This window comes from Lepidochelys olivacea (genome assembly GCF_965140295.1).
Source record: "Lepidochelys olivacea isolate rLepOli2 genome assembly, chromosome: 16".
Lineage (NCBI taxonomy): Eukaryota > Metazoa > Chordata > Testudines > Cheloniidae > Lepidochelys > Lepidochelys olivacea.
This window is the reverse complement of record NC_140426.1, coordinates 28,359,038-28,377,087: the sequence shown is the minus strand read 5'-3', so window position 1 is coordinate 28,377,087 and position 18,050 is coordinate 28,359,038. Positions and strand designations below refer to the sequence as shown.

The window sequence follows — 18,050 nt, the reverse complement described above, 5'->3', positions numbered from 1 at the left end:
ATTGCTACCCACAGCAGGGAGACTGTTCCAGGTGTAGTGAGCAGCATGACAGAGAGCACAAAACCAGGAGTAGAGAACGGGACAAAGGATAAAGTAAGCAAAAGGAATGGAAAGTGTTTAATGGGGCTTGAGAGAGTTCAGAGGGAAATGTGACTGTGAGATTATTATAGGACATGCTAGAATGAGTAACTCAAACTAGATGCAATAAGTAGAAGAATTCAGAGGGTGGTGGAATGGTGGGAGCTGGAGGAGTGGCAGAGAGATTGAACAAGAGAAGGTTATTTTAATCAAGGCAAGAGATCACAGCACATGGACAAGGGTTTCAACAGCAGGAAAAGTGAGTAAGGAGATTTTGGCAATATGCTGCTGGAAACCTACCAACAATGTAGTTCCTTTTGTAACAATTGATTTTTCCTTTTATAATTGTTTTTCACTTGTTGTGTTTCCTTTCCAGTTCATCAGAATTACATAGGTACAGATGCAGAGAAGAACCCTTTTTTTCTGTCTGTCGTGCTCTCCAACCAGAACAATCAACGTGTCCCTCAATACCGCTCAATTCTCTGGAAAAAAACAGTAAGGAACAAGTACTAATAGTTGCCTGTCTGCCTGCTCTCCATGGTTTTTTAGGGCATTTCCTTCCCTCAGTTGTACCACTGAATTCTTAACATTTTTCCGTAACTACTGTGCTGTGGTTACCACAGGAGATACATATATGGTATGAGTAAGCCCAGAAAAGAATGCAAACAAATCTTATCTGTAGGCTTCATGTTTCCAGATGCTACTTTTTTGTCATCCTGGCTTCCTTCACCTACAGGAAACCTTTGGATTCCCTGCTGACCCTCTAAAGGTCATTAACTCACTAGTTATTAAAACTCACTTATTTTTAAGTATTTACTATTTCGGAGCACTATCAGTGTGAATAGTTTTATATAAAACATAGGAGAAGGAATGGTCCCTACTCCATGGGCCTTCCATTCTGCATTTAGCGAGATCATACCGTTTGGACTGTCAATATGTTGGATGACTTGCATAGAAGTCCAGTAACAAATGGGCATATTTTAATTATTCACTGTAGTGAATTATCATTGTAAAGCTTCACGGAAGTTGTGTTTCAAGAAGATATACAAATGCATAGAGGGTGGATGTGTGGCCAGAAGGAGAGACAGGAAGATCCATGTCTATTGGATAACCTCTAAGGAGACGTAAAGATGAGAGAAGAAGGATACAAAGAGAGTGTTTAGTTAGTAAGGTGGCTTAGGAGAGCAGACGGATGGGACAGAGCAGGAGAAGAGAGGTGAGATACAGGCAGGGATGGAGTTGCCAAGGGCCTTGAAGTAGATGATGACAAGAAGCTTAAAGTTGATATGTAAGGAAGATGAAGCCAGTGGAGGAGAGGACTGACATGGTCAGAAGCAGTAGAAGTGGGTTAAAGGGAAAAGGGTAATGTAAAATATGAAGTGTTGGTGGAGTGGCGTAACACATAACCACTTAAAAAAATTAATGCAAACTATAAAAGCAAACAGACAAATTAGACAGATTTATACAACTCCCAGGCAGTGAGAGTACATCGAAAGAATATCACCCACATACATGCTTCCTGTCTCAAGCGTTTTGCAGAAGAGATTTTGGTCAATTCTTGGTGGTATATGCTTCATAGGAATCACACCATCCATATTGATTTGTTCCATGTTTCCTGGCTCATGAGTGGACTGTCTTTTCAAAAAACAAAATTAAAAATAAAACTACCAGAAAGGAAATTTAAAAAATGAAGATAACATAAGGGGGAAATGTTTCAGAGTAGCAGCCGTGTTAGTCTGTATTCGCAAAAAGAAAAGGAGTACTTTGTGGCACCTTAGAGACTAATAAATTTATTTGAGCATAAGCTTTTGTGAGCTACACGAAAGCTTATGCTCAGATAAATTTGTTAGTCTCTAAGGTGCCACAAGTACTCCTTTTGTTTATAAGGGGGAAATGTTCTCTTCATTCTGCACTTTAGACTCCCATCTGTCATTATATTTTTACCATACAATGGGGAAGTGTCAGTTACTTCAGAATACACTAGTCCAAATGACTAGCAATTTATGGCTGCTGAATCAGTACAGTGGGCACATTTACATTCATTCCAGTTGTCAAGATATTACTGGTTCTAGTGGTATTATCCATTCCAAATATAGGAAATATAATTAAAACTGGAATTAACTTTTTAATTGCACCCACTGTATGTAGACGAAAAGCTGGACAGTGTACAGATTATATAGTTTTGCTTGTGAGTGTTGTTTGGTCCTACTGGATGCCTTAATAGTCCTGTGTTTGCTACATGTGAACATCAGCTACAAATGAATAAAAACTCTTGTGTTTCCTTGGTTTTTTGTTGTTGTTTTTTATCTGATATGGTTCTTTAGTGATGTGATCATTAGCCAATAAAACCTTTACTCACAGAAATAGTCTTCCAAATAACAATTTTAGTGGTAACTTTTTAATGAATTTTGGTAACCTCCCAGGCTTAGTTTGAAACAAGATGGTGCCCTTACTGTGCCCAGCTGCTGTGTGATACCATATGACACCCGCTGCATAAAATGACTGAATATGTACTCAAAATAAGGACTGTGGGGACATTTGCCATTCAGCAACCATTTAATCAGTTCTTTTAAATTTTCAGGAGCAGGTATACAATAGTTAGAGTTCTACAGCTAAGAACTGATATGGTGTAGGTGTGAGCCTTGTAGGATTTCCCTCTGTGGGTTATTAAATGACCATAACACTGCACTATGTGTTCAGAAATATTGAGATCAAGTAGATAATAAACCTCATGCCATTTTACAAGTCAAAAGAATAACAGTGGTTTTATGCAGAATAAAAATTAAAGTGTAAGGTCAGCAAAGGTATCTCTGGGAGTCTATTAAGTCCTCTTTAAATACCTTTACAGAAACCTACTAAATAGTTTTATGTCAATGGAATGTTTTCTTCCAGCACCAGGAAGAAAACTGAGACATGTTGTTCTTCGGTCTTTGTTTTTCTGTAAAATATTTTGCTGTTGTATTGTATGTTTTGTGATTCTAAAAAATGTATTTCTTTTCTTTGTGATAGGGCTGGGAACATAACCGGCTGGATTGTGTTTGTCCCCCTTTATAGGAGATGTAAGTGGAAGGGAGGCTCCTTCTCCCTATTGTCTCCCTGGCATAACCATGTAGGGTCCCGGCATCATAATGTGATCCATTATGCTCTTGACCCTACTACAAAGAATAGACGCGCTTTTGAAAGGTCAAAATAACATGCACTGCAACAGCAAAATATATACTCCCTGGTACTGCCTCCTTTCCAAAGGGGGACACAGAGAAGGTGGGGCCATGGCCCCATTACCCTTCACACAGCCTATGGAACTTATTAAATGCATTGGAGAACATTATATTCATAGGAGCACCAAGCTGAATTGTGCTTCCCAGAGCTCTTCCTAAGGCATTGCAGCTCCATTCCACCCCCAGAGTGGGCCAGTACCAATAGGTACAGTGTGGCCCACAGTTTAGAGGGCTGATATTTTTCTTTCAGGGTTACTGTTAGCTGCTCTGATTCCCCCCACCCCTTTTTTCTGAATTGTGTGTAAAAGCTTCTAAGATGTTCATAACATATGTCTCTCCTTCAAGTGGTCTCTGCATATTGCCTTTTGTGGGATGCACTGACAGTTAATCATAGTACCTGTTGGAGGACTCGCGGGCCCTTGTCTGCCCATTCCCTCACAATCATGAAGTCCTAGGGTAGGGGTCTCAAAGTGCCTGCCCACGGGCCATCTGTAACCCAAGAACCTCCCCACTGCAGCCCGCAGAGAAGAGATACATGCAGCCATGCTCCTGGCAATGTCTGCTGCAGGTGCCGCCCATGGCAGCTCCCATTGGCTGGGGGAGACGGACAAAGACACCATCATTAGTCACTGGGCAGAGTCAGCCATGGAGGTGGTGTCACTTTTTTCCACAATGAATATAAACAAGTCAAAATACTGAACACAACTATCTGATGCACACCTTGCTGCAATTCTGAAGGTTTCAGCTGCTCAGTCACTGAGGCCAAACATCAACAAACTGACAGAACTGAAGCATTGCCGGGTGTCTGGCAAACACTAAAAGCTCTCTGGCAGGCTCAGAATTATATAAATTTGTATGACAGTTTTATTATTTCTAAGAAATTCGTAATAAAAGATACAATATAAACGTTTTTCTTTCTGAACACCATTTCAGTGACATTATTGGCTCGCTGGGAGGATTTGAGGACTGGCACTGGCCCTAAGATAAATTGAGTTTGAGACCCCTGTCCTAGGGGCTAGGCTACAAACGAAGGTTTGGCACTCTGACAGCCTCAGTCCCTTCCAACACCAGCAGTGTCAGATTGGGAATCAGACTGAACCTGTGGTCTAAAGCTTTCTTCAAGATAGCTATTTTATTAGGCCTTATCTAATAGCTATTGTTTATAGTTATTTAGTGTAAGGTTATATTAAACTAGGTTTATAGTAATTTAGTATAAGATTTTATTAAAATACGTTTTTAGTATTTGATAGTATAACTTGTTCAAGCATTGGTTCCATTCTGGAAGAAATCCTGATGGTAGATCTGAAGATCAAAAAGCCAGGATTGAGGACAGAGACAAAACAGGCTTCAGGCTTTACTCCTTCAAGAAGTGCAAAAGCCTGGTTGATCCAATACAACCATCAATTCCAAGAAGATGCACAGTCTAGCTTCGGTTCTGGATACATCTGTGGGGAAGTATCATCCAGCCATGTGGAGAGAGACAGGCAGCCAGCAACCCAGCAAGCACACGTAGGAGAAACCCGAAAGCAAAAGGAAAAAATGAACCGCAAGCAGCCTTTTAAAGCTTTTTATTTAGCAGATTGCGCAACCAGGAGCCAATCACACTCTCTGGCGGGAAATTTCTGAAAAAAAGCACAAGCCACACCTCCGGAAAAGTCCCAGAACAAGCAACACACTGCTTAAAAAAATGAGTAGGCAATTACATACACAAAGAGGCCAATATACACTTGCTGGGAATGGGCTTGGCAACACATCATCAGTTCCACCATCCTCTTTGGTTCTGACCCTAAAGAAGATACCTAGAAAGGATCCTAAGTGCATGGATGAGAAATCTAAAAAAAGCCCAGTAGAAACGGCCAGTGTGAACAGAGCTAAACCATGAATAAGAACCTCCTCAGAACTGGAAATCTTAGAACCAAGTAGACTTTGCTTGCAGAGTTTTTACATGCTGAGTGAAAAAACACTCAAGTGAAATAGCAAATATAATTACAAACTCAATTATGGGCAGGGGTCGACGCTCTGAGATTGATCCACCAGCGGTTGATTTAGTGGGTCTACTAAAGACCCACCAAATCGACTGCAGATCGATCTCTGATCGATCTCTGTATTCTACCTCCGACGAGAAGAGTAAGGTAAGTCGATGGTGTAGACCCCGTGGTAACCTGACCTAAGGTACGTCGATTCCAGCTATGTTATTCACGTAGCTGGAGTTGCGTATCATAGAATATCAGGATTGGAAGGGACCTCAGGAGGCCATCTAGTCTAACCCCCTGCTCAAAGCAGGACTAATCCCCAACTAAATCATCCAAGCCAGGGCTTTGTCAAGCCTGACCTTAAAAACCTCTAAGGAAGGAGATTCCACCACCTCCCTAGGTAACCCATTCCATTGCTTCACCACCCTCCTAGTGAAAAAGTTTTTCCTAATATCCAACCTAGCCCTCCCCCACTGCAACTTGAGGCCATTACTCCTTGTTCTTGACCTAGTGTAGGTCGACTTACTGCGGTAGTGTAGACATAGCCTATGTTTGTCATATCCAAACCAGAAATTGAAGGATCCAGATTTATCAGTCGTCTTATCCAATCTCCTGTTACTGTAGTGCTCACAACTGTCACTCGGATCTGATGCCTCCACCTTAATTGGATCCCGGAAGTGAAGAATTGAGAAAGAGGAAATCACCGTCAGAGAAAAAAGGGGTAGAGGAGCACCACGCCTGGCCTCTGCTTCAACCTCCTAAAATTCAGTCAGATTCTCCTAGTAAACCAGTCTCTCCCGTGCCAGGACCACTGCTGTTGCCTCTGCATTCTGGATTGGATCTGGAATCAGATCTGCAATCTGTAGGCAGTTACAAGCGGGAGGTGCTATCAGTTTGTATGTCTTTAGAAGAATTTCTGGCTCTCAACCAGTCCAAGAGGACCCTTATTATGGATAATGTTATGAATTAGATTTGGTTGTGGATTACTAGCCAGACTGGTAGATGCCACCGTGTTCTAGAGTCCCTTGTTGGCCATTCCCAGATCTGCAGTACAGTGTACAGTTGCAGTCCCTTCTAGGACTTCCAGAAAGCGTTCCCACAGATTTGAAGATACCAGATCCACTGACAAAATATAGAGGGAGACCAGTCTCCTACACTGCCTCTGCATTGTGACCCCGCCCTGCACCTAGAGTGGCAATAGCAGCTGTCCCTTCCCATCTCAGAGAGGTATAGGCAGCAACATGGGATCCCAGCTTAAATAGACAGTCCATGGGATCCTAGCCCTAGATAGGCAAGGAAGGTAGCAAGGACAACCCATCCTCAGCACTTCCCTTGGTAATTAGGGTGCATATGCTTTGGTGGATGGGCTGGTGCCTATTGCATTTTTTCTCTCCTGCTATGCAGTCTTCTGATGGTTGGATGTTGATTGAGTTCCCCACAGCAGTAGGTCTTGGAATTAATATCCCATTAAGATGAATGAGGTAGTTCAAACCTCTCAGAACTATTATCTCAGGCTCTCTGCAAACTCAAGGAGATTTTACTGTGTCAGTCAGTTAATGTTTAAGTTTTTCTTCCCAACCATGGGGACTAGAAACTTTTTAAAATGAGAGCTCAGATTCTGCTGTAATTATTTGTCTCCAGGAGCGGAGGCCCCAGACGCAGGACTGTAGTGCCTATGTCTTACTTAAGCCACCCTTGGGTTCAGGTACTCGGGTAGCTTCTCTCTCACAGGGGCTAATATCAGATACTTTATGGGAAGGTTTAAGAGTTTCCATAATGGGTAGTTAACTTCACCTATAGGCATGCTCTTACTTTTTTCCTAACCCAAGACAGTTAGTGATTAGATTAAGTCCTGATGCATGAAGATTTATATACCTTTTGAATTTTTATCCTAGCTAATATAAATGAGAATATTTTTATGATCCACCTATATAATATATAATATTTTATTTAACCCTGCAATTTTTGCTGCAGTATCTTGTAGCACTGAGTTCCAAAGTTGAATAATGCATTTTGTAAAAATATTTTCTTCTGTTTGTTCATTTACTGGACTTAATTTTTGTTGGCTGTCCCTTCATTCCCAAATCGCACCTGGAGCTGCAGCTAGCAAGAGATGTCAAGAGTAACAAGAAGGGTTTCTTCAGGTATCTTGGCAACAAGAAGAAAGCCAAGGAAAGTGTGGGCCCCTTAATGAATGAGGGAGGCAACCTAGTGACAGAGGATGTGGAAAAAGCTAATGTACTCAATGCTTTTTTTGCCTCTGCCTTCACGAACAAGGTCAGCTCCCAGACTGCTGCGCTGGGCATCACAACATGGGGAATAGATGGCCAGCCTTCTGTGGAGAAAGAGGTGGTTAGGCACTATTTAGAAAAGCTGGACGTGCACAACTCCATGGGGCCGGACGAGTTGCATCTGAGAGTGCTAAAGGAATTGGCGGCTGTGATTGCAGAGCCATTGGCCATTATCTTTGAAAACTCGTGGCGAACGGGGGAAGTCCCGGATGACTGGAAAAAGGCTAATGTCGTGCCAATCTTTAAAAAAGGGAAGAAGGAGGATCCTGGGAACTACAGGCCAGTCAGCCTCACCTCAGTTCCCAGAAAAATCATGGAGCAGGTCCTCAAAGTATCAATCCTGAAGCACTTACATGAGAGGTAAGTGATCAGGAACAGTCAGCATGGATTCACCAAGGGAAGGTCAGGCCTGACTAATCTAATCGCCTTCTATGATGAGATTACTGGTTCTGTGGATGAAGGGAAAGCAGTGGATGTATTGTTTCTTGACTTTAGCAGAGCTTTTGACACGGTCTCCCACAGTATTCTTGTCAGCAAGTTAAAGAAGTATGGGCTGGATGAATGCACTATAAGGTGGGTAGAAAGTTGGCTAGATTGTCGGGCTCAATGGGTAGTGATCAATGGCTCCATGTCTAGTTGGCAGCCGGTATCAAGTGGAGTGCCCCAGGGGTCGGTCCTGGGGCCGGTTTTGTTCAATATCTTCATAAATGATCTGGAGGATGGTGTGGATTGCACTCTCAGCAAATTTGCGGATGATACTAAACTGGGAGGAGTGGTAGATACGCTGGAGGGCAGCGATAGGATACAGAGGGACCAAGACAAATTGGAGGATTGGGCCAAAAGAAATCTGATGAGGTTCAATAAGGATAAGTGCAGGGTCCTGCACTTAGGACGGAAGAACCCAATGCACAGCTACAGACTAGGGACCGAATGGCTAGGCAGCAGTTCTGCGGAAAAGGACCTAGGAGTGACAGTGGACGAGAAGCTGGATATGAATCAGCAGTGTGCCCTTGTTGCCAAGAAGGCCAATGGCATTTTGGGATGTATAAGTAGGGGCATAGCGAGCAGATCGAAGGACGTGATCGTTCCCCTCTATTCAACATTGGTGAGGCCTCATCTGGAGTACTGTGTCCAGTTTTGGGCCCCACACTACAAGAAGGTGTGGATAAATTGGAGAGAGTCCAGCGAAGGGCACCAAAAATGATTAGGGGTCTGGAACAGATGACTTATGAGGAGAGGCTGAGGGAACTGGGATTGTTTAGTCTGCAGAAGAGAAGAATGAGGGGGGATTTGATAGCTGCTTTCAACAACCTGAGAGGTGGTTCCCAAGAGGATGGTTCTAGACTATTCTCAGTGGTAGAAGAGGACAGGACAAGGAGTAATGGTCTCAAGTTGCAGTGGGGGAGGTTTAGGTTGGATATTAGGAAAAACTTTTTCACTGGAATGCGTTACCTAGGGAGGTGGCGGAATCTCCTTCCTTAGAGGTTTTTAAGGTCAGGCTTGATAAAGCCCTGGCTGGGATGATTTAGCTGGGGATTGGTCCTGCTTTGATCAGGGGGTTGGACTAGATGACCTCCTGAGGTCCCTTCCAACCCTGATATTCTATGATTCTATGGTTCTTGTATTATGAGACTGTGAAGAGGAGCACCTGACTTTCTTTCTCTGTAAAACTCAATATTTTTATACTTGTAACATGTTACCTCTTATGTGGGCTCTCTAAACTTAAATAGCCTTAATTTTTTTAGTCTCTCCTCATATGGGAATCTATCCATGCTACTAATCATTTTCATTGTCCTTATCTGCAACACTTCTTTAATTCTGAGATGAGTGGCCAAAACTAAATACAGTATTCCAGGTGAGGACATACTATCAATTTTTGTAATGGCATTATAATTATAATAAAGCTTAATATTTTGTGTTTTTTTTGACTACTGCTGTACATTGAGAAGATTCAATTTAGCAGTCCATAGTGATACACAGTGACAATTTTTCCTAAGTAGTTACAGATAACTTAGAACCCCTTAATGCGTATGCATAGTTCAAGTATTCCTCTCAATGGCACTGTCTTGCAATTGTCTGCATCTTAATTTCATCAGCCCTCATGCTGTTAAGTCATCTAACGTTGTTAGTTCCCCCTGCAGTTCCTAACATTCATTGTACTCTAGATTAGCCTAAATAATGTTGCATCATCTACATGCAGCTAGCAAGAGATGTCAAGAGTAACAAGAAGGGTTTCTTCAGGTATCTTGGCAACAAGAAGAAAGCCAAGGAAAGTGTGGGCCCCTTACTGAATGAGGGAGGCAACCTAGTGACAGAGGATGTGGAAAAAGCTAATGTACTCAATGCTTTTTTTGCCTCTGTTTTCACTAACAAGGTCAGCTCCCAGACTGCTGCGCTGGGCATCACAAAATGGGGAAGAGATGGCCAGCCCTCTGTGGAGATAGAGGTGGTTAGGGACTATTTAGAAAAGCTGGACGTGCACAAGTCCATGGGGCCGGACGAGTTGCATCCGAGAGTGCTGAAGGAATTGGCGGCTGTGATTGCAGAGCCATTGGCCATTATCTTTGAAAACTCGTGGCGAACCGGGGAAGTCCCGGATAACTGGAAAAAGGCTAATGTAGTGCCAATCTTTAAAAAAGGGAAGAAGGAGGATCCTGGGAACTACAGGCCAGTCAGCCTCACCTCAGTCCCTGGAAAAATCATGGAGCAGGTCCTCAAAGAATCAATCCTGAAGCACTTGCATGAGAGGAAAGTGATCAGGAACAGCCAGCATGGATTCACCAAGGGAAGGTCATGCCTGACTAATCTAATCGCCTTTTATGATGAGATTACTGGTTCTGTGGATGAAGGGAAAGCAGTGGATGTATTGTTTCTTGACTTTAGCAAAGCTTTTGACACGGTCTCCCACAGTATTCTTGTCAGCAAGTTAAAGAAGTATGGGCTGGATGAATGCACTATAAGGTGGGTAGAAAGCTGGCTAGATTGTCGGGCTCAACGGGTAGTGATCAATGGCTCCATGTCTAGTTGGCAGCCGGTATCAAGTGGAGTACCCCAAGGGTCGGTCCTGGGGCCGGTTTTGTTCAATATCTTCATAAATGATCTGGAGGATGGTGTGGATTGCACTCTCAGCAAATTTACGGATGATACTAAACTGGGAGGAGTGGTAGATACGCTGGAGGGGAGGGATAGGATACAGAATGACCTAGACAAATTGGAGGATTGGGCCAAAAGAACCTGATGAGGTTCAATAAGGATAAGTGCAGGGTCCTGCACTTAGGAAGGAAGAATCCAATGCACCACTACAGCCTAGGGACCGAATGGCTAGGCAGCAGTTCTGCGGAAAAGGACCTAGGGGTGACAGTGGACGAGAAGCTGGATATGAATCAGCAGTGTGCCCTTGTTGCCAAGAAGGCCAATGGCATTTTGGGATGTATAAGTAGGGGCATAGCGAGCAGATCGAAGGACGTGATCGTTCCCCTCTATTCGACATTGGTGAGGCCTCATCTGGAGTACTGTGTCCAGTTTTGGGCCCCACACTTCAAGAAGGATGTGGATAAATTGGAGAGAGTCCAGCGAAGGGCAACAAAAATGATTAGGGGACTGGAACACATGAGTTATGAGGAGAGGCTGAGGGAGCTGGGATTGTTTAGCCTGCAGAAGAGAAGAATGAGGGGGGATTTGATAGCTGCTTTCAACTACCTGAAAGGGGGTTCCAAAGAGGATGGCTCTAGACTGTTCTCAATGGTAGCAGATGACAGAACGAGGAGTAATGGTCTCAAGTTGCAGTGGGGGAGGTTTAGATTGGATATTAGGAAAAACTTTTTCACTAAGAGGGTGGTGAAACATTGGAATGCGTTACCTAGGGAGGTGGTAGAATCTCCTTCCTTAGAGGTTTTTAAGGTCAGGCTTGACAAAGCCCTGGCTGGGATGATTTAACTGGGAATTGGTCCTGCTTCGAGCAGGGGGTTGGACTAGATGACCTTCTGGGGTCCCTTCCAACCCTGATATTCTATGATTCTATGTTTTGTCACATCACTCTTCCTCCCCTTTTCCAGGTAATTAACAAATATATTTAAATAACATTGCGGATGGGATCCTGGTCTTTAGTTTGCTTGTTTTTACTAAGTGTCATACTTAGTTAAATAGAGAATTTCAGCGTTTGATTTAACCTCTCCTATTATTTTTCCTTCATAGGGTACTCAGAAAATATGCCTCCCTTACAGTCCCACGAAAACATTATCAGTGAAATCTATTTTAAGGTAAATATTCACAAATGTATATCATTAAATGTATTTGTCTGTGCCCTATTTTCCTTTTCTGTCATTCAAAAGCTTTATTTCTGTTCATATTTTCTTTTCCATTATGGCTGTAGAAAACAGTGAAACAAAGAATACAGTTCTTAAGGAAAGCCATATATGCAAGGTGCCTCCAGTACAGGTGCTATAGAATGCCAGGTAATGGCCTTGTGATACCTCTATGGCAATGGAGAAATCTAAGCACCTTTTTGGGGGGGCAGAGTGGGGGGAAATATCTTCAAGTTAGAAATTGGGCACTAACTGGAACTAACTAATTGGTGCTTGAGAGGAAGAAATCTTGGGCTTGCTTGTGGACAGACCAGGCGAAGCCTCACAAAGTTGTATGGAGAGATCTGACTAGAATGTGAATGAGGGGGTAAAGGCAACCAAGGAAGAAGCAAAGATTCCTAAATGGATTGGAGTCCTTAGCTGATTCTCTCCTCTGCTTTCTCATATGGGATATTGTGGTTTCTCTTCTGCACTGTTTTCCAGACTTTTGAAAGCTGACACCCGCCACACATGCTTTCAGGAAAGGAAACCAAATACACCCCCTATCCCCTGCAAACTCACCATGTGTTGTTAAAGGTCTTACTCATCTTACTGTATACAGCTTACATGGGCCTCCCTGCCCTCCATCTAGTCTTTTGTCCTCCTATCCATGAAGTGCAATAGTTAAGTGTTAACATTTAGGGCTAGTCTACACTGGCAATGCTAAAGCGCGCAGCATTCAGTTGACTTAGTTCCCGCTCAGACTCCTGTTCCAAGTCTCTGCCAAGGCACCATAGCCCCGGGCATCGATCGCCGGCGTCTTGCTGACGCGGGTCCACCCGTCGAGGCCGCTCGCGGAGCAGCTTCTACTGTGGGTGCTGCTCCTCCACGTCGAGATCGCAGTCCCTTGGCCGACGTAGATCCTGGCACCGCCAATATTCCCGGTCCAGAGGCAGCAGCGGATCATACGCCAGCTCGGCCTCACCTCACAGCCACCCATCTACAGGCCAAGCTAGCCAGTCCGAACAGCCAGCCGTGCTGGTGCCTCAGCAAGCGCAATGGCACCAAGCGTTGTGACCGGCCCAGTGGTACCAGTGGGCACCATGGCCTCCGGCGCGGCCTGCGGCGCAGCCCCTGGTGGGGGCTCACTCGCTGGCTGGGGCCTCGGAATCACCATCGGCATCCATCTTTAGACCACCAGAAAAAAGGTCGGTGGGGCCTGTGTCCTTGGTACCGTGCCCAGAGTCCGACCAGGTGGTGGATCCTCGGGTGCCAGACGACATCCAAAGCACTGCACTGGTGTCACCCCGTCCGGAGGAGCTGATTGTGGCCTCGCCCCCCTCTGTCCTGCAGGAGGACTACCGGGCCCACCAAGACCTCCTAAAAGGGGTGGCAACGAGCCTCCACCTCCAAGCTGAGGAGATGGAAGAGCCCTCAGACTCCCTGTTCAATGTGCTGTCCCCTTCAGCACCAGGCAGGGTGGCCTTGCAGCTCCATGAAGGGGTGGCAAGAATTTCAAATGCCCTGTGACAAACACCAGCCTCATTGGCTCTCATCTCTAAAAAGGCGGAGCGCAAGTACTTTGTACCCATGAAGGGACATGAGTATCTGTATACCCACCTGGTGCCCAACTCCTTGGTGGTCGAGTCAGTCAACCACAGGGAGCAGCAGGGGCAACCAGCCACGACCCCCAAGAACAAAGACTCTCAGAGGCTGGATGCTTTCGGGAGAAAAATTTATTCGTCCTCAAGCTTTCAGCTACGAGTAGCAAACCATCAGGCTCTTCTGGTTCGCTACGAGTTTAACCTCCGGGAATCCCTCTCCAAGTTTGAGGACTCCCTCCAGGAGCGCGATAAGAAGGACTTTAAGGCGCTCATGGAGGAAGGGGAGGCAGTTGCAAGAGCATCCCTGCAGGCTGCTTTGGATAGAGCAGACACAGCCGCACGGTCCATGGCCTCAGCGGTGTCCATAAGATGGGCGTCATGGTTTCTACTCTCTGGGCTCTCCAGTGAAGCACAGTCGTCAATGCAGGATCTCCCTTTCGACGTGAAGGCTCTGTTTGCTGAGGAAACAGACACAAGGCTGCATGGCATGAAAGACTCCCGTACGACCCTCCAGACCTTGGCCCTCTATGTCCCTCCTCCCACAAAACCCAAGTTCAAGCTGCAACAGGCTCCCGTCCAGGCCACCCTCCAGAAGTACGAGGCCACCCACAAAAAGCAGTGGGACTACAGAAAGCGCCCGCAAAGGCAATCCCAGCCTGCCCCTCAGCCTGGGTCTTCTAAGGGCAAGCAGGCAGGGAAAAGGTGCATTTGATGGGCAGCTCGGGGGGACCCCACCAGTCCTCATCAGGGATCCGCCCTCAATAAAGCTCCCCTTCTCCAACTGGTTGTGTGCTTTCCTTCCGGAATGGTCGCGGCTAACCTCGGACCGATGGGTCCTCAACACCATCTCCTGGGGTTACACCCTTCAGTTTACCTCCTCCCCGCCCAACCGCCCTCCGCCCCCGTCCCTCGTGGGGGACCCTTCTCACAAGGCTGTGCTCGAGCAGGAGGTGGGGCGGCTCCTGGACCTAGCAGCTATAGAGAGAGTGCCCAAGGAGTTCCTGGGCAAGGGGTATTACCCCCGGTATTTCCTTATCCCAAAGGCTAAAGGGGGGCTTAGGCCCATCATGGACCTGTGAGGCCTGAACCACTACATCGTGAAACTCAAGTTCCGCATGGTTTCCCTGGCCTCCATCATCCTCTCCCTGGATCCCGGGGACTGGTACGGTGCCCTCGATCTACAGGACACACACTTCCACATCCACATATTCGAGAGGCACAGACGCTTCCTCCGTTTCATGGTGGGACAGTCACTACCAATTCACGGTCCTACCGTTTGGTCCATCCACTGTCCCCAGGGTCTTTACAAAGTGTATGGGGGTGGTAGCGGCCTATCTCAGACACCAGGGGGTCCAAATATTCCCATATCTGGACGACCGGCTAGTCAAAAGCACCTCCTGGTCACAGGTGAGGGATCATGTGACGCTCCTCCTGTCCACATGTACTACCCTGGGCCTGTTGATAAACAATGCCAAGTCCACGTTAGTCCTGGTCCAATGCATAGAGTTTATTGGGGCACTACTGAACACAATGTTGGCCAGGGCCTCTTGCCCACCAGACAGGTTTGAGACCCTGAAAGGGCTCATCAACTTGGTCACAAGGTTCCCGGGGATGACAGCCAGGGCTTGCCTGCAACTTCTGGGTCACATGTCTGCGTACACATATGTGGTCCATCACACCAGATTCAGAATGAGGCCCGTTCAGCTCTGGCTGGCCTTGCAGTTCTCCCAGGCCACGGACAGAATGGACAAAGTCCTCACTGTGTCAAACTCTATGATCACCTCCCTATGGTGGTGGTCCGCCCCAAACAACAGGCTCCAAGAGGTCCTGTTCAGGGACAGGGCCCCGTCGTTGGAGCTGGTGTCCGACGCATCGGACCTGGGTTGGGGGGCCCATGTGGGGAACTTTCAGACCCAAAGCCTGTGATCTCTACAAGACCTACCCCTTCATATAAATGTCAAGGAGTTCAGGGCGGTGCGACTGGCGTGTATGGCCTTCCGCTCGCACCTGGAAGGCAAGGTAGGTCAGGGTCCTCACGGACAACACGGCCTCGATGTTCTATATCAACAGGCAAGGTGGGGCCCGATCCTCTTCCTTCTGCCATGAAGCCCTCAGGCTGTGGGACTTCTGTATAGCCCATGACATCTACCTAAAAGCCTTCCACCTGCTGGGCGCCGGGAATGTGAGGGCGGATGGCTTGAGCAGGAATTTTTTCTCTCTGCACGAGTGGTCTCTACACCCGGAAGTGGCTCACCAGCTCTTCCGAAGGTGGGGTAAGTCCCAGGTGGACCTATTTGCCACCCGGCAGAACCAACGATGTCCCCGGTTCTGCTCCGGGGGGGGGCCTAGAGAGGGGCGCTATCTCCGATGCCTTTACTGTGTCTTGGTCAGGCCAGCTCCTCTACGCCTTTCCCCCATTCCCTCTGATCAGCAGGGCCCTGGAGAAAATAAAGGCAGACAAAGCCAGGGTCCTCCTCGTTGCCCCAGTGTGGCCCAGGCAGCACTGGTAGGGGACCCTCTCATGGCAGTTGCCGCTCCAACCGGACCTGCTCTCTCAGGGCCAGGGCCGCCTCCTCCATCCCAACCTAGCAACGCTTCACCTCACAGCGTGGCTGCTCAGTGGTTATGTGGCAAGGAAAGGACATGCTCGGAACAGGTTCAGCAAGTCCTCCTCGAAAGTAGATGGCCCTCCACTCGCCGCTCCTATGTGGGGAAGTGGTCTCGGTTTTTGAGGTGGGCGGCAGGCCAGGATATTTCCCCGACGGCTGCCCCGATCCAGCTTATCATAGAATCATAGAATATTAGGGTTGGAAGGGACCTCAGGAGGTCATCTAGTCCAACCCCCTGCTCAAAGCAGGACCAATCCCCAACTAAATCATCCCAGCCAGGGCTTTGTCAAGCCTGACCTTAAAAACTTCCAAGGAGGGAGATTCCACCACTTCCCTAGGTAACGCATTCCAGTGTTTCACCACCCTCATAGTGAAAAAGTATTTCCTAATATCCAACCTAAACCTCCCCCACTGCAACTTGAGACCATTACTCCTTGTTCTTTCATCTGCTACCACTGAGAACAGTCTAGATCCATCCTCTTTGGAACCCCCTTTCAGGTAGTTGAAAGCAGCTATTAAATCCCCCCTCATTCTTCTCTTCTGCAGACTAAACAATCCCAGTTCCCTCAGCCTCTCCTCATAAGTCATGTGTTCCAGTCCCCTAATAATTTTTGTTGCCCTCCATTTTTGTTATCCTTGATTACCTCCTCCACCTGAGGGCCCAGGGTCTGGCGCCCTCGTCAGTCAGGGTACACTAGGTGGCCATATCGGCCTTTCATCCCCTGGTGCAAGGGTACACGGTGTTTTCCCATCCTATGACCTGCCAGTTCCTTAAGGTTTGGACCGTCTCTACCCATATTCCAAGCCCCTGGTTCCACAGTGAGACCTAAACCTGGTGTTGGCTCGTCTCACAGGGAACCCGTTTGAACTACTGGTCACGTGTTCCTGGTCTCACCTCTCGTGGAAGTGGCCTTCCTGGTACCTATCACGTCAGCCAGGCAGGTCTTAGAGCTCAGGGCCCTAACCTCCGAACCACCGTATACAGATTTTCATAAGGACAAGGTCCAGCTCCGCCCACACCACGCGTGCCTCCTGAAGGTGGTCTCTGCCTACCCACATGGGTCAGGATGTTTTTCTGCCAGTCCTCTGCCCCAGACCTCACGTGACTAGTGAGGAACTTAGTCTCCACACACTCGACGTGAGGCGAGCTCTGGCTTTCTATCTCGAGTGGACCAAGCCGTTCAGAAAGTCTTCACAACTGTTCGTTGTCTTGACTGAGCGTGCAAAAGATCAGCCGCTTTCCACTCAGCCGCTTTCTAAGCGGATCACTTTGTGCATCTGTTCCTGTTATGAGCTGATGGGGGTTTCCGCGCCGCCCATTGTGAGGGCACACTTGACTCGGGCGCAGGCCTCGTCGGCTGCCTTCGTGGCCCATGTCCCCATCCAGGACATTTGTAGGGCTGCCACGTAGTCTTTGGTTCACACATTCACCTCACACTATGTGATCGTCTCCCAGGCCAGGGATGATGCTGGGTTCGGCAGGGTGGTACTCCGTCCTAGGAACTTGTGAACTCCTACCCACCTCCAACAGATATAGCTTGGAATCACCTATTGTGCTATACACATGAGCAATCACTCGAAGAAGAAAAGACAGTTACCTTTTCCGTAACTGGTGTTCTTCGAGATATGTTGCTCATGTCTATTCCACATCCCACCCTCCTTCCCCTCTGTCGGAGTTGTCTGGCAAGAAGGAACTGAGGGTGGGGGGAGCACGCAGCTCCCCTTACACTGCGTCAGGCAGGCGCCCCTACAGAGGTCATGGGGGCGCTCCCCCCTACAGGTACTGCTAGTGGAAAAACTTCCGGCACTGGTGCACATGGCGAGCACGCACACCTATTGTGGAATAGACATGAGCAACACATCTCGAAGAACACCACTTATGGAAAAAGTAACTATCTCTTTTCTGTTTAATAAGTCATATTTTGTATTTTTCTGCATATACAAAGGTTTTATCCTGTTTCTTATGTATACAGTTGACTATTTTTCTATTTTCC

The 18,050-nt window shown here is 46.9% G+C and overlaps 1 protein-coding gene across 3 annotated transcripts in view; it reads left to right on the top strand.

Moving 5' to 3' along the window:
* The window catches only part of GARNL3 (GTPase activating Rap/RanGAP domain like 3), a 203,210-nt gene that overhangs the window by 75,201 nt on the left and 109,959 nt on the right, over positions 1-18,050 (top strand). For all 3 annotated transcript variants that reach the window (XM_084649926.1, XM_084649927.1, XM_084649928.1), the window contains 2 exons: positions 455-573; positions 11,755-11,819. In XM_084649926.1, the coding sequence (XP_084506052.1) occupies positions 455-573; positions 11,755-11,819 (184 nt within the window). The remainder of the gene's footprint in view (positions 1-454; positions 574-11,754; positions 11,820-18,050) is intronic.